Here is a 15,962-nt window from a genome sequence, read left to right on the forward strand (position 1 = left end):
GCTGTTTTCAGTTTTGGGACCCAGAGTCTCTAAGGTTTGCGGGACTTACTCCTGAGTATCATGAAAATTCCCTGACTCCTAGTGGGAGCAAAGGGGGCTGCTCCTTTCCCCAGGGAGCTGAGGACCAGCTTCAATTTTGGGGAGAGGGGAGGAGAAGAATTTTGGATCCTTTCAGGATTTCCCCCCCTTTCCAGCCCAGGTCTGTTGCGGGACTTACCACCTATGCTGGCTGGATAGCTTCCTCCCCATCTTTAGACTCCCCCTGAAAGCTCAGAAGCTCCTCATTGGGCTTTTCAGTGTTGGAGTTGGAGCTCCTCAGAGCAGGGTAAGAGCCCGACATGCCAGTCTAGCTCTGAGCCCCATGCCCTGGCAGTGTGAGGGTCAGCTGGCTGGGAACTGGCAGGGAATAATTCACCTTTTGAAGATCCCATATATGCTGCCTTGTGCAGGGAACACCACTTAGACTTAAGCCAGCTGTTTGCAGGACAACTCTGCCATGCCTGCAGAGGTGCTGCATCAGAAGATCCAGGTGGCTGAAGCCACTGTGCTGCTCTTTACCTGATCCGGGAGGAGTGGAAGAGGAGGAGGAGGAAGTCATAACTGCACAAAAACAATTACAATAGAGGTTTTAAAACAAAATGCTTGGAAGAAACTGAACCAGCAATTGGTTTCACCACCAGAGGCAGAAAACCTGGCAGCCTGGGCTTGCAGGTAGAGCTTAGTCCTGGAGCCTACAACGATAGCCCCGAAACTGTCTCTGACTTCCACAGATGAGGGTATTGACCCATCAGTAATGAATGAGGTGGAAAGCTGTGCAACAGAATACAAACATACTAGCAAGGTGATAGCCTACCAGCCTCTGGTTATGAAAAGGACATTGAGCATACAATGCTGAGGAAGATAAAAAGGCAAGAAAATTGAATAAAATGAAAATAATGGGTGACTTCAGTGTCCCTCATATCACTAGTTAAATGTCACAAAAGGACACATCTTCTGTCTTACTTAGCATGTTCATTCATTGACATTTAAGTGCCTAGGTACTAATCTGAGAATCCCTGCACAAGGACTGGGCGTCTCATTTTAGTGCCCACATTCAAAACTTGGGTTCCCAGTAACTTTCCAAATCCAAGTCTTCATGTTATTCTCCTACAGATTCACAGAACAGGCTTTTGTTCACCTACAGTTCTTCACTTGGGGCAGGGCACATTCTCACTCCTTGCCTATAGACTTTTGCCCCACAATGGAGGGGACAACGCAAAGAGCAGTGGAAACTACCTGAACAGTTAGCTGTGAGTGAATACGTGTGTCCCACCCTATTATATCTGCCCTAGCTGTGGACATCAGAAATAGTGTTGCCCCATCTCTATCCTCAACCCCTCTCCTGTAACTCAGAGACAGTGGAAAGCTAGATATCTGGTGTCTGTGTATTTTAGCTGATAGTGCACATGTTAAGGCTGCATATTTTATTTTCCAATCTCTATATGCTAGGACTATTTTACTCTACATTTTTACTATATTTACTATATATTTTTACTGTATTTACAGCCCCCATTTCGGCTTGTGCGTGCTACAGACTGTGACCAAAAAAGTGGCCATGTTCCCAATTTACCTGTGAAAAACCCAGATTGGCACATACAAATTGGGTAGATGACTGACAGCCTCATCTGTGTGCACTAATAACTGACTGTGTGTGTGTAAAATAGCTGGCCACCCACTTTACTAAGTGCAATCAGTTTCTCAGGGAAAAGAGAGTGTGCAAAAATGAAAATTTTGCCCCCAGTGCTCCAGTGAATCCCAACAACCCAACTAATGAATCAGTGATTAACACTATTTCTTCTTCTTGAATATACCATAGGGGAAAACATCAGCATGGTCACTCATATGATTTCCCACTTACCAGTTAAGGAACGGCGCAGTTTAGGCTTTGTGTCAGATCCATGATGTGCAGAATAGGAGTCATCCTTCTGTGATTATGAAAGGAAGTAGGTTAGGACTTTTATGGAGATAGCCTGTAAGTCTATAAATGACACTCATATTTCAGACACAAGCCATTCACAATCCCCATGCACTCTGTTTCCATTTGTTTTAATTTTGCCAAGAGAATACAAGAAAAACAAAAAGAAATGGTTCTAAAAATAGATTAAATACCCAGCATAGATTTCTGGGAGGAAATGTTTACCAACACTTATTTGTTTCATGTTGATGAAAGAGGTCTGAACTCTCAGGGAGCAATTTAGCAGATATGATTTGAAAGCAGCAGATCTGGAGCGATGAGGACTCAGCCAAGTGACTGAGCAGAAACTTGGCAAGGCCACATACATTTATTCCCTGTCTTTATGCCAAGTAGCCAGTGGAAAGCTTGCTAGGTGGCGAGCTCATGCTAATGAGCGCTCTCTCCTTTTGCTTGAGCACTAATCTGCACTTCTCACGAATTTCTATTAGCACAATGCAGCTAGAATTCTTTGATATTGTTTTAGCAGGAAATAAGTCCTTTATGCAGCCATGATTTGGCTTGTATGCCCAGAAACCCATGCTGCCAAACCACCTCCCAGCACAGTTTTCAGTTTTGTTTTCTTTTTTTTTTTTCCCTTTAACCAGGGACCTGATGCCCTCAATCCATTGTTTGCAGTTTTGTTGACTATTTTAGTAACAATGGCTTCCGGGGTTGAACAGCAGTGGCCTAGCTCCCTGGAAAGCGATCCCCAAGGATATCCAAAGACTCTCAGAGCGTGCTTCATTCAGTCCCTCTGACACAATTACTAAAGGCAATATGTAATTTATGGCCAGGCCTTACAAGCAACTCCAAATGAGCCATTTAAAGGGGAGAGGGGACTATATGTGTGTTGGCAAAAGAACAGAGGGAAGAGCTAGTACAAATTTCAAGGGCTACAGGTGCAAGTGTTTTCTAGGTGCTGAATAATAATTAGGTGTTGTACTAAGGCTCTGAAACCACAACACTTATGAGATTTTGGGTTGGATCATATCCCAGATTTGCAGTACAAAGAAACCCAAAACATGCACAGTAATATAGAGCATGCATTGTGATACATATCTACAGCAAACGGTAATAGGAGACCTTATCCCTGAATGGTCAGCGCTCTTCAATGATTCTTTTCCCTGAGAGAGGGTGAAACTAAGACCTGAAATTGAACTTTTTTGAGAAGAAGGATGGTCTTTGGGTTAAACCTCTGAACTAGCCCTCAGGAAATCTGGGTTAAATTTTTAGCTCTGCCACAGATGTCCTATGTAACCTCGGATAAATCAGTTAATCTCTCTGTACTCCATGCCTCATCTGTGAAAATGCGGTGATTAAATTTCCTTTCTTCATCTGACTGGCCTGTTTAGACTGTAAGCTCTCTAGGGCAGGGACTCTTATGTATATGTATAAGTAGAATGACCAGCACAATGGGGCCCGACTCATTAATTGTTACTGTAGAACTACTCAAATTAAAAAGCAGAGCTGGTAGAAACTTTTTGCATGAAAAGTGTTTTGCGGGGAAAAAATGGCCTTTACAAAAAACATGTCGACATTACTGACATTTTACATGAAAATTTCCATGATACTTTAACCAAAATGTTTCCAGAAATTTTTAATAAAATCTGTACAGATATTTTTGTTTACTAAAATCCACATTTTGTTATTGAAAACTGGGCTGTTGGTCAATGAAAATTTTTGAAAATGATTTCAAATACTATTGTCATAAAAATATTACCAAAAAAATCAGAAAAAAACCCAGAAAATGGATCAATTTCAAACCCAGTGAAATAGACACATCTTTGAAAATTTTCATTAAATCATTCACCTGTTTTTTATCTAGCTCTAATGAGTAATAACTTTTAAATGCATCTGCCTTTTATTTTTTCCTGAAAAAAGGTGCCAAGTGGTTGAAGACTCAGGTTGTTAAAAAAGTTGAGATATGATTCAAAGTTAATTTTCTCTTACTGGATTCCTTTGATACATCAGGCAGCACTTTTCTACTAGACTGTAAATGGAAGACGACATGCAAATTCCACCAGCACTGGATGTGTTAGCGTGATCCCTTGTATCTTGCTCCTACTTCCCTCTTAATTCTTCTGATTCTTGCTAGCAGTCAGAGGGTATATACAAAACACGTTTGTTTCAAGTTTCTTTTATTTCAGATCTGGTCAGTGAGTATAATTGTAATAGTTCCACCTTGTGGCAAAATGCAGAATAGAATACTGCATGGAACAAGAACACATACTTTTCTCTGGTATAATGGTCCATATCTGACTCAAATAAAATCCTGAGAGTCAAATTCTTCCCTGGAATCCAAATAAAGCATAGTAGGTGACCCTTAATTACACTTTAGTGCTCAAAAGTTCCTAGCTAGAGTTCTACAGGGTTTTCAATAATGAATCCTCTCTGCAGGAATATGGACTGTGTGTATCAACTTGACATAAAACTCTAAGCCTAAATAACATAATCTGAAAATATTTGGCTTTTTAAATCTATTTTTATCAATGCATTTTTAATTTAATCCAGCAAAAAAATCATTTGTATGCAATCAAATGCTATAATTTGTCACTCCATATCATTCCGAGTTAATACACTGAGACTCTTTTAGAACACATATGAGACATCTTCCTAGAATTTTCAGACATTAATCACATTTCTTTCATTTCTGTTTGCTGTAAAAATGACATCAGAAAATTACCAAGAAAAGGCCCTGACTGTGCAAACACATAGGTGAGTAGTCCCACTGACTGCAAAGGATTTCTCTCGTGTGTAAAATTACTCCATGTGTGTTTCTAGGATCAGGGCCTCAGTATTTATATTTGTTCTAATTACAGAGTCCAAAAAATGGTGCAGTTAGCACCAAAACATGGTGACATGACAGTCACTTTAAGCATAACTTTGTTAATTTTAACTTTCTAAATACCAGTGTTAACTTTCAGACAGTTTCATATTACAATTAACATAATGTAAAGAAACGTGTTGCAGTGCTGTATCCTACACTGAAATATGCTAACTATGTCCCCTGTCCAGTAATGAACTCTATCTGCATAAATCCTATTGCAGGACCAGTGCCTTGACTTTATCTTGAGGTACCTACTCCCTTCACAAGTTTGCAAAGTGAGTATGAATACAGTGCAAGCCATTTTGCTGATTCGACCCATCGCTTACTCACCAGATACAACACAAATGTTCTGGCTTTTGCTCCCTTTACTAAAATATACAATATTTTAAATATTATATATAACAAATATAACAAAGTTCTGTCACCTTAAATACCCAATAGAATTATTTAGGGAAAGAATCTTCCCGCGTTTAATATCATGTGCACTGCAATATCTAACAGACACAACAGAGGAGGTCTATGATGGTGTGAAAGGGTTAATCGCTGAATGTCCTTACTTAAAATATATAATCTTGCTCACAACATTAGCATTAGTTTAACTTAGCTCTTTTTAAATTTAATTATACCAAATGTTCTACAAGAAAATGCCATGTTGTCTTCTATCTATTTTGAATTATAAGTATCAATCAGCATGTAAATGATCAAATTAAATCTTTTTGGTTGTTTGCTTCTACAGCTGAAACACCTTTCTGTGAATGAAGGACTAGGATAGAGGCATTTGGTACATTACTTGATATTTTGATTGGCTCTTCAATGACTGGATTTTCAACAAAGAAATCTGAGGGGAATAAAACTCATGGGGGTTTAGAGCTTCCTATGCTATCTGGGAAATCACTAGCTAAATAATCATTAATCATTTAACTACCATACTTTTCTCCTCTGTTACATAATTTTATTCTTATACACATTAAGAGCCACAGTTTGCCCTTGGACATTTGACAGCAATTCTGCAATGCATTTAAGCATGTGCTTAGTCCCACTGAGCACATGCTAAAGTGTTTTGTTCAGTAGATATGAACCGCTGAATTGGGGCTTTGGAAGCTAAATATTTTGGTCCTGATCTTGCTTGCTTGCTTGAAGTCAATGTAAGTAATGGATGTCATCAAGCAGTCACAGTTGTTTGAATCATGCACAGTAACTAATAGTTAAAGTGAAAAAGTTTGTCAGTTTCTTTTTTAATTCAGAATATGTCAATGGTAAATCTGGCCCTAAAGTGGGCTTTTTAGGAATTAGGTATACTATATTTCCTTTGATTTGCTTTTATTTCTTGAAGGCTTCTCAAAACTGTAACTAGTTTAAAAAATAACGTCAAAGCTGTGATATAAAAGCCTTATAAACATGGCTCTCTCTTTCTGAAAAAGTTGTAAAAAAAATATTTACAATACATCTGGATTGATGACAACTTGTGCCCCCAAGTTTCAGCCTGTTATGAAATCTTACCAGACCTCCTCCCCGCATGAAAAACAGGCCCTTATAATAGAAAAGCCAAGTGTGAATTCATTAAAACTGCTAAATAAATAACTGTCTTAACGCTGATAGAATATGTGATAACAATTAGCTGAATTGTGCTACTGCTCATTTATTTGCAAGGGATCTGAATTTTTCAGGTAACCCTAAGAGTTTCGTACTCACTAATATTCAGATGAAGGTTAATAGACACTTTTATTAAAAGGTACCAGAATCTCTTTTCTTTAAAATAACAACTTTCTGGAGTTTGGTGATAATATGTATATCTGTTAGTATGAGACTCCTCACCACTGAATATACAAGAGAGTGAAAAGGAATCATACATCATGCCTCTTTACAATTAAAAGATTTCCCAGCCCTCCATACCTCCTTTCTAAAGTGATCAGAGTCACTTCTGTTCATATGGATTTGAAGGCTCCTGTGTCTGAGAATCAGGATCTCCTTTGCCTGCTCTTCTGTCCCACTTTCTCCAGGAAGTGTATGCCTGTTATATGCTGGCACCTGCTCACATAAATCATAAATCATATAGATCCAGCTCCCACTGAAGTCAATGGGAGTTTTTCCATTTAATGGGCTTTGGGTCAGCACCATATGTAGCATCACAAAAATGAATTTCCCAGTTGTCAATTTTTATGGCCAAATTCTGCTCTCACTTCCCCTGGTGTAGACCTGGAGTATCTCCGTTGGCTACACTGGACATACTCCAGCTTCAGATTGGTAGCAAAAACCAGACCTTGATTCTTTTGCGCCCACTTTTTAATGTTTCCCCAAAAGCCTTATCTTGTTGCATCTCTTAGCACAGCAGCAAGACAAAAGGTGGTAGCTCTGTGCCAAGATACCCATATTAGCCACATTCCTAATGATTTGGCATTTCATGCCTAAGCCAAGAAAGCAAAGGCTTTAGTTGTGTTTAAGAGATAAAGCTTCACATAGCACCACAGTGCTTAGATAGTATAGTATACTATAGTATAGTATAGCATAGTGCAATTGTTCTGCAAACAGCAGGATTTCCTATGCACCCAAAGGTAAACATTTCATGGAAAAACTGTTGAATGGCTTTAAAACATTTTTCATTTAATTATTACTATAGGGCCAAACACCTGTTGCTGCTATTGGCCAAACTCTTTGCACACAACAGGGGCTCCCTGCATCACTTCAGTCCCCTCTCCCCTCTCCATATGTACCACCCTCCCATCCCCTTCTCTTTCAGGGACTCCCTGAAACCCACCACCTTCTCCCTCCATCACCCCCTCCCCATATAGGGGTTCTGTGTGGCCCCCTATTTCCCCTCCCCCTATGACAGAAGCTCTGTGTGCCTCTCCATTGCCCCCTTTGCCATATGCCAAGGGCTATGTGTCCCCCATGCCCTCCTTCCCCCATACCACAGTCTCCTACCCCATGCCAGGGGCTCTGTGTGCCCTTTCATTCCCCCTTTCCTCTCTATACCTCCCTTGCCCCCAAATCATAGTCCCCCATCCTCCCCCCCTGCCAGGGGGTCTGCATGCACATGCAATCCCTCTTTGCCCCACCAGTTTCTCTCTCTCTTTCAGGGTGTCAACATTTTTAAATTGTATGGGGAGGATGGACAGAGCTAAAGTTACCACATTACAGACAGACAAACAGAGGAACAAGTTGGGTGTTAGTCTTCACTTTGCTCAGTCCACTATTCGCTCTCCATAGAAGGAGATCTTTAGTAGCACATCTAAATAATCCCAATATCTGTTCATGTTGCTGAGAATCATACTAATAATTTTTTACAATTCATGTTACTACTGTACTGTAGCTTGAGTGGAAAAACCTTACTGTTCTCCTTATTTTGTATAGGTTCCTTGCCAATATTTTCTGTATATTTTCCAGCACATCTGGATTCAGAGAGTCCGATTCTTTGACCATTCTGGCAGACCTGTGGCTGTCACTGCAAAGAAAACACCTGGGTTCTTCATCAGTGCGTAGTGCATGAGATAAATTGCAAAGGCACTTAATGAAGCTGAAGTTACAATCAGCAGTTTGTTTGCTGAGTAGATAGGCTAATACAAGGAGATTGCATTGGTGAACAGCAAGAACCATGAAAGAGCAGAAATGTCAGGGGAAGATGGGATCAGAGTCTTGTTACTCTAATTTCTGACATAATTGCCCAAACTTGCCATTATTTTCTCCATAATTTTTGAATGATTTTAAAATTTGCCACCAAATGCGTGTAAGTGTGGACTGTTCAGGTCCAACCTCAACACAACTCACTGGGAGTTACACACATACCCCTGCCAGGAGTAGAGACTGAGAGCTTAGCTCCTCTGGCCCTGCAATGGGACTGTTCATCAAAAGCATTTTCTTTACATCTGTCTGGGCTACACCATCTCTTCTCATAGAACAGCCAGCAAGGAGGGGCAAAGGGGGCAGGGAACTCTGCCAGGTTTCCAAGTAACTGTTCCCTCCAGGCAGGGTGGGTTATGTGCGGGTGCAGACTCCCAACCCCACAGCTCCTGAGTATCCACTCGGAAGGGAAGGTTAGTCCTCGTCCAATGGATGCAGAGGCATCTGCATGGAAACATGGTCAACCTGGCCCCCTTATCATCTGCCCACAAGCTGTGCTGCTTAGTCACCGTGCAGCTGCTGCAGCTGCAAAAGGTTGAGCTGCAGATAATGCTGCTTTAAGATTTGATATGTGTGAGGGTCCCTTGCCCATGTCCCATTCCCTGCCTCCAGGTTATGCCTCCTCCACACCCGTAAGCGAGATTAACTATCTGCGTTAACTCCCCAAGCAGACAACTAATCAGATCTGGTGACCCAGCTACTCTAAATCATACGACAATTTCCAGTTCCATTAGGATTTTAAAGGGTTCTGATATAAAGTTATTGTACAACCATTACGTGCCAGGGGATTGGCTAGCACTTTAATCTTTCAAGAGCCCTATCCCACAGTATGGATAAACCAAACATGGATTGACTGAATCTGGTTCAAATGCTTAAACAAGAAAATGTCAACCAAATTTTACAATTTAAAAAAATATTTAGTCATTTATATTTTACCTAATGCCACAAACATGCTAATGTCTGTGTTACAAGCAGGGACACAGTCCACCTGCAGTCAGGACTCCCAAGCAGGGAATCAACCTCCCATCAGCCTTTCTGAAGTACTATTTGTGTCATTACACCAGGCTAGGAAAACACTTACAGCAAAGATGTATGGGACGGCTCATGAATTAACTGCCCTGCTTCTACTAGCTCAATGGCATGTTTCCTCTCTAGCTTTTCGTAGAGCAGCACAATACTTGATTTTGGCTGGTCATACTCTCGGAGTAAGAACTTCTGAAGATACTTGCTGTTGAAATATTCCAGTCTGTTCAGGAACAAAAAACAAACAAACACTGCTGTACTGATTCTGTGATGCTCATGACCTGAAGAAAACAAAAATAAAACACCGCTGTGATGAACCTGTAATGATCTTTGTTTGAACAAAATTGCACTGTCTCATTCTTTCCTCCCCAGGACCCAGAACTGGTTCTTGCAGATTGGCTGTTGTTCCTTTAGACATCTGCTTTCCAGCACCTAGTGGGTCAAGAACCCAGTCCTGCCCACCTTGCTTTGTTGGTGTGCAAAGAGCACAGGGTTATGCTCTATATTAATTCTATAATGTGGCACATGAGAAAGTTAGAGCTTCTCAGAATGCAATCTGTAATGCAATAAAATGCCTCCAAAAGGCCAAAATGATTGTGAACTCCATTACCGTTGCTTCTTACATTTAATCAAACAGAAGTGACTGGGATCAATCCAGCAGCTTCCAGAATCCCCTCTCGAAGCAACTCCCAGCTCAGTACTTGAAGGAGATCTAGTTCACTTCACATACCTGTACAGATACTCAAGTCTGGCCATTGATTGGCATCATGTGTCTCTCTCTAGCCAGCAATTTAGCCTAGGTACTACTGTACATTCAGAAGGAGCCAGTCCTGAGTTGCTTTGCAGACAGCATTTTCAACACCCTCTAGTGGTCATTCCAAAAACAGTCATTCTTAACAAAAGAAGTATCTGTCAGATTGCACATAAAAGAATCCTTACCGTGAAATTAGGTGTGCATGTTTGTAGAGCAAATAGTAAAACATGGTAAATTATTACCAGTACACTTTAAAGGTCTTTTTCTTTACAAAAACAAAATGCACATGTATATACAATTTACCTCATATTTAATGAAAATTTGGCATTTTTGTTATGAAAATCTCAGTGGATGGACCATGATTTTCAATACCTCAAAGTAGCACAACAGTCTTCAATCACTGTTCCAACCAGCATTGATCTTATGTTATTTACAAGAAAAACAAGGAAAAGCTACATTTTCAGATTCATAACCCTTCACTGATCTAAACACAAGGATGACTTACAGCAGGAGCACTGGCAGGAAAGAGGAGAGTTGGACAAGCGAAAGGAAGGAGGAGTAAATATAATTAAACCTTAAATATAAAGAACAGCTGTAGGTTCTACAAATGCAACTGTACAGATTCCTAATATGAAGTAATAAAAGATAACTGATAACAAATAACAAACAATAATGGTAATAATTTAGGGCTGTCAATTAACAACAGTTAACTCATGCAATTAATTCAAAAAAATTAATTGCGATTAATCACACTATTAAACAACAGAATACCAATTGAAAATTAGTCAATATTTTTGGATGTTCTTCTATATTTTCAAACATATTGATTTCTATTACAACACAGAGTACAAAGTATACAGTGCTCACTTTATATTATTATTATTATTGTATATTATGATTTCAAATATTTGCACTGTAAAAATGATAAACAAAAGAAATAGTATTTTTCAATTCACCTCATTCAAGTACTGTAGTGCAATCTCTTTATCGTGAAAGTCCAATTTAAAAATGTAGATTTTTTGTTACATAGCTGCATTCAAAACCAAAACAATGTAAAACTTTAGAGCCTACAAGTCCACTCAATCCTATTTCTTGTTCAGCCAATCATTAAGACAAACAAGTTTGTTTACATTTACGGGAGATACTGCTGCCTGCTTCTTATTTACAATGTCACCTGAAAGTGAGAACAGGTATTTGCATGGCATTTTTGTAGCCAGCGTTGCAAGGTATTTACATGCCAGATATACTAAACAGTTGTGTGCCCCTTCATGCTTCGGCCACGATTCCGGAGGACATGCTTCTACGCAGATGATGCTTGTTAAAAAAATAATGTGTTGATTAAATTTGTGACTGAACTCCTTCGGGGGAGAATTGTATGTCTCCAGTTCTGTTTTATCTGCATTCTGCCATATATTTCATGTTACAGCAGTCTTGGATGATGACCCAGCACATGTTCGTTTTAAGAACGCTTTCACAGCAGATTTGACAAAACGCAAGAAAGGAACCAATGTGAGATTTCTAAAAATAGCTACACCATTTGATTCAGTTTAAGAATCTGAAGTGCCTTCCAAAATCTGGGAGGGATGAGGTGTGGAGAATGCTTTCAGAAATCTTAAAAGAGCAACACTCTGATGCAGAAACTACAGAACCTGAACCACCAAAAAAGAAAATCAGCTTTCTTCTGGTGGCATCTGACTCAGATGATGAAAATGAACATGCGTCGGTCCACTCTGCTTTGGATCGTTATACTTTTTTGTACACAGTTTTTTGTACATCATCCACATGGACGCATGTCCTCTGGAATGGTGGTTGAAGCATGAAGGGCTTCTGGCACTTAAATACCTTGGGACGCCGGCTACAACAGTGCCATGCGAACACCTATTCTCACTTTCAGGTGACATTGTAAACAAGACGTGGCCAGCATTATCTCCTGCAAATTGTAACCAAACCTGTTTGTCTGGGCAATTGGCTGAAGTAGAACTGAGTGGACTTGCAGGCACTAAAGTTTTTCATTTTTTAATTTTTGAATGCAGTTATTTTTTTGTACATAATTCTACATTTGTGAGTTCAACTTTCATGATAAAGAGATTGCACCACAGTACTTGTATAAGGTTAATTGAAAAATACTATTTCTTTTGTCTTTTACAGTGCAAATATTTGTAATAAAAAATAAATATAAACTGAGCATGATACACTTTGTAGTCTGTATTGTAATTGAAATCAATATATTTGAAAATGTCAGAAACATCCAAAAATATTTAAATACATTGTATTCTATTATTGTTTAACAGTGTAGTTAAACATGCAATTAATCGCAATTGATTTTTTTTAATCGCGTGATTAATCGACATTAATTTTTTAATCGCTTGACAGCCCTACTAGTAATACTACTGTATTTGTACCTTCTCATTAAAAGACATATCTTTACGTTTTATCACGACTAGCGGTGATAAAATAGTATAGTAGTGACTCTGCTATGGTTAATTCTTTCATATTGCACTTGAGTATGTCAAATACTGGATTTCCAAATCTGGATAGGCCATCCCATGTTTTCTGTCTTTGCCTTTAGTTTTTATTTTTAAAGGAAATGCATGTTCCATTAAAACCAAATCTAAAATTCTTAAAAGGGTGAAAAATAAGCTACAGTCTGTGTCCCCACATTCCCAGTAATATAGCAAAAAAAGTGGCCATGAAACACACATATATATAAAGTTAAAATAAAGAAGAAACAAAAATAATACAAATAGCCAAACCAAGAAATACTGAGCACACTGGAACGACATCAATAGTCTAAGGTTTAGCTATTTCTAATGAGGTAAACCCTGGTTCAGGATAGCATTTTAATATTTACTTTGGTGCACGCTAGTCCCTCTTTGTTATTTGGACCATTTAAAACCAAAGTAAATGAGAAATATGATTTTTTGTCACTTGTCCCAACTTTGTCCCACCAGCATATGAAAGAGCCCAAGTGGTGAAAGCCCTTTGGAAGCATCCCTGCTATATCAAACCTGTGCACCCTATCAGGAAGGGCTGGTTCCCTGGAAAGGAAGGGCTATAGCTCCTGCCCTGAAAACTGTTACAGATGTGCTTAATGTTACGCATGTGCGTAACCCCTTCAACGTCAATGGGGTTACTCAAATGTGGTGTGTTAAATATGTGTGTGTTTGTAGGATCAGGGTTCTAATCAGCACAACACAGGAATGTGCCAACAGATCAATCCTTGAAGCAACAAGTGTTATGTAGGGTGTTGACATGACACCTGGACCCTTCATTTACAACATCTCCATGTTTTTGTTTTGACTGAGGGGAAAGGTTTTGGGAAGAGAAGAAAAGAGTCCTCTGTCAGTGACGTACCACCACATATGACATCCAAATGGGGGAAGGACGGGACGAGGAACAGGGATAGTCTGTTCTGATTTGGTCCCACCTTTTGATCTTAAGGAAAGAAAAGAAAAGCTGTCCCTCTTTGTTTGTGGCTGTCATCTGCTTTATGACACATGGATGAATGAAGCTCAGCTATCCCTGGTGGAACCATATAAAAACAGATACCAGACTCCTTTTTTTCAAACATGTACGTAGTTATATTTTTGGCAGATCCTTACTTGTCTTTCCAGTAATACTGTCCCCAGTGTCCAGATATATCTTCTATGCCAGCCAGCAAATGATCCAAGAACTAAACAGAAGAGAGGATTTTGCTATACACTGGTTTATTATTGCATATATGACGAACTCTGTTGGATAATATCAAAAGCCAGCAGACAAAATGGAGGACATTTTCAGCTAGGTGCAGTAAACAGTAAACAAGAACAGGAGCTGTCTGCATAATTCCCCATTCAATCATCCATGCTTATTCCTTGGTTCTAGAATACAATGAGTGATTTGGCTTCTTTCTTTCAAGTGTGCGCAAGCAGAGAATAATCACTGAGGGACATGATTTTTGACATGGCCAATGCCTTGCATGCCCTGCATAGTGCAACTTGAAAAACACTGGAAGTTCATACTGAATGTCTGGAGAGCAATGTGTTTCAGGAGAAAGACATATTTGGTGCATAGGTGCTGATTACACAGGATTGGAGCTTCTCCTGGAATAATAAATACCCCCAGGCTGCTAAATAAAATCAATGACTACCTTGCGTCTTATACACAAACGACTTATTTCTATGTTAAATATTCTTAACAGGGAAATTTTCAACCTTAAAAAGTCTCCTGAATTTCCCAAATTGCCTCCCCCATTGTTGCCACCAGTACAACAGGCAGCATACTCTGCTATGCCACTGTTCATTACCCCCATCATACAATTGTTCCTGTGCAGCTTCAACCAGCTCTAATTAGAGAAATCTCCTTTTGCACACAGAGATATGCTAAGCTTTCAGCAAGTAGGTGTTAATCATGTGACAGTGCTCACTAAACCAGCCTCCTCCAATCTTTGACTTCCCCTGAGGCTACAACACAGCAACCTAACATGGCTTCAGATGTGTTAGACTGCACCTTACTGGGGCTTCTCAGCGCAGGGGCTTCTCAGTGCAGGTCTACACTACAGGGCTAAGTCGACCTAAGTTACACAATTCCAGCTATGTGAATAATGTAACTCAATGGTGGGCAACCTGCGATCCGTGGGCTGCATGAGGCCCATCAGGATAATCTGATTGGAGGCCACAAGACATTTTGCTCACGTTGACCATCCGCAGGCAGGTTCTTTGTTCCTAACCAATGAGAGCTGTGGGAAACGGCAGACAGCACGTCCCTGCAGCCCGCCGCTTCCCGCAGCTCCCATTGACCAGGAATGGTGAATCACAGCCACTGGGAGTGGTGGGGGGCCATGCCTGTGGACGGTCAACGTCAGCAAAATGTCTCACGGCCCGCAATCAGATTACCCTGATGGACCACTGACATAGCTGGAGTTGACGTACCTTAGGTAGACTTGCTGCGGTGTCTACACCACACTGGGTCGATGGGAGAAACCCTCCCGTCGACTTACCTTATATCTTCTCGGTCAGGTGGAGTACCGGAGTTGATGGGAGAGCGATCGGCGGTCAATTTAGCAGGTTTTCACTAGACCTGCTATATCGACCGCCAGTGGATCAAGCGCCGCGCTTCAATCCCCTGGTAATTCTAGACAAACCCTGTCACATTAAACTAACTCAACTGAGCTAACACACCTGAGAGGCACACTTTTTTTGCCCATCAAACCAGGACCTTTAAAAAGTGGTTTGGGAGGGGGAGTCCATGACATTTGATGCCACAGAAGTTTTCCTTCTCATTTCTCTCCTATTACATTTATAGGGCTTCATTTTTCCCTTTAGCTAGTGGTAGTAAATGCTAATGAGACAATACTTGGTCTCCCAGGCTGAGTTTAGTTTGAGTAACAAATACCTAACCCCTCCTCTGTTGTATCATATTAAAGAAGTTCTGTATCAAAATCATAAATGAATTTGATTCCCCATAGTTTAAATTCCAGGGTATTACTAATTAAGAGGTCTCTTGTTTTCGGTACTGTTTCTCTCCCTCTATGTGTGAAACTTGCAAGCTGCTAATTGTGTTAGTACATTCTAAGACAGAGTCTGCTCTCAAAGCAATTCTTTGTAACAACAACTACTCACACAGATTTCAGAGTAGCAGCCGTGTTAGTCTGTATTCGCAAAAAGAAAAGGAGTACTTGTGGCACCTTAGAGACTAACAAATTTATTAGAGCATAAGCTTTCGTGAGCTACAGCTCACTTCATCGGATGCAACCGATGAAGTGAGCT

The 15,962-nt window shown here is 40.1% G+C and overlaps 1 protein-coding gene across 1 annotated transcript in view; it reads right to left on the minus strand.

Annotated features, from left to right (window-relative positions):
* LOC119860920 (sodium/hydrogen exchanger 2-like) overlaps positions 1-15,962 on the minus strand; it is a 66,267-nt gene that overhangs the window by 11,116 nt on the left and 39,189 nt on the right. The window contains exons 7-11 of the mRNA XM_038415120.2: positions 13,818-13,888; positions 9,520-9,684; positions 8,151-8,262; positions 6,714-6,848; positions 1,898-1,964 (exon numbers count right to left, since the gene is read on the minus strand). Of these exons, the coding sequence (XP_038271048.1) occupies positions 1,898-1,964; positions 6,714-6,848; positions 8,151-8,262; positions 9,520-9,684; positions 13,818-13,888 (550 nt within the window). The remainder of the gene's footprint in view (positions 1-1,897; positions 1,965-6,713; positions 6,849-8,150; positions 8,263-9,519; positions 9,685-13,817; positions 13,889-15,962) is intronic.

This window comes from Dermochelys coriacea, chromosome 9 (assembly GCF_009764565.3).
Source record: "Dermochelys coriacea isolate rDerCor1 chromosome 9, rDerCor1.pri.v4, whole genome shotgun sequence".
NCBI lineage: Eukaryota > Metazoa > Chordata > Testudines > Dermochelyidae > Dermochelys > Dermochelys coriacea.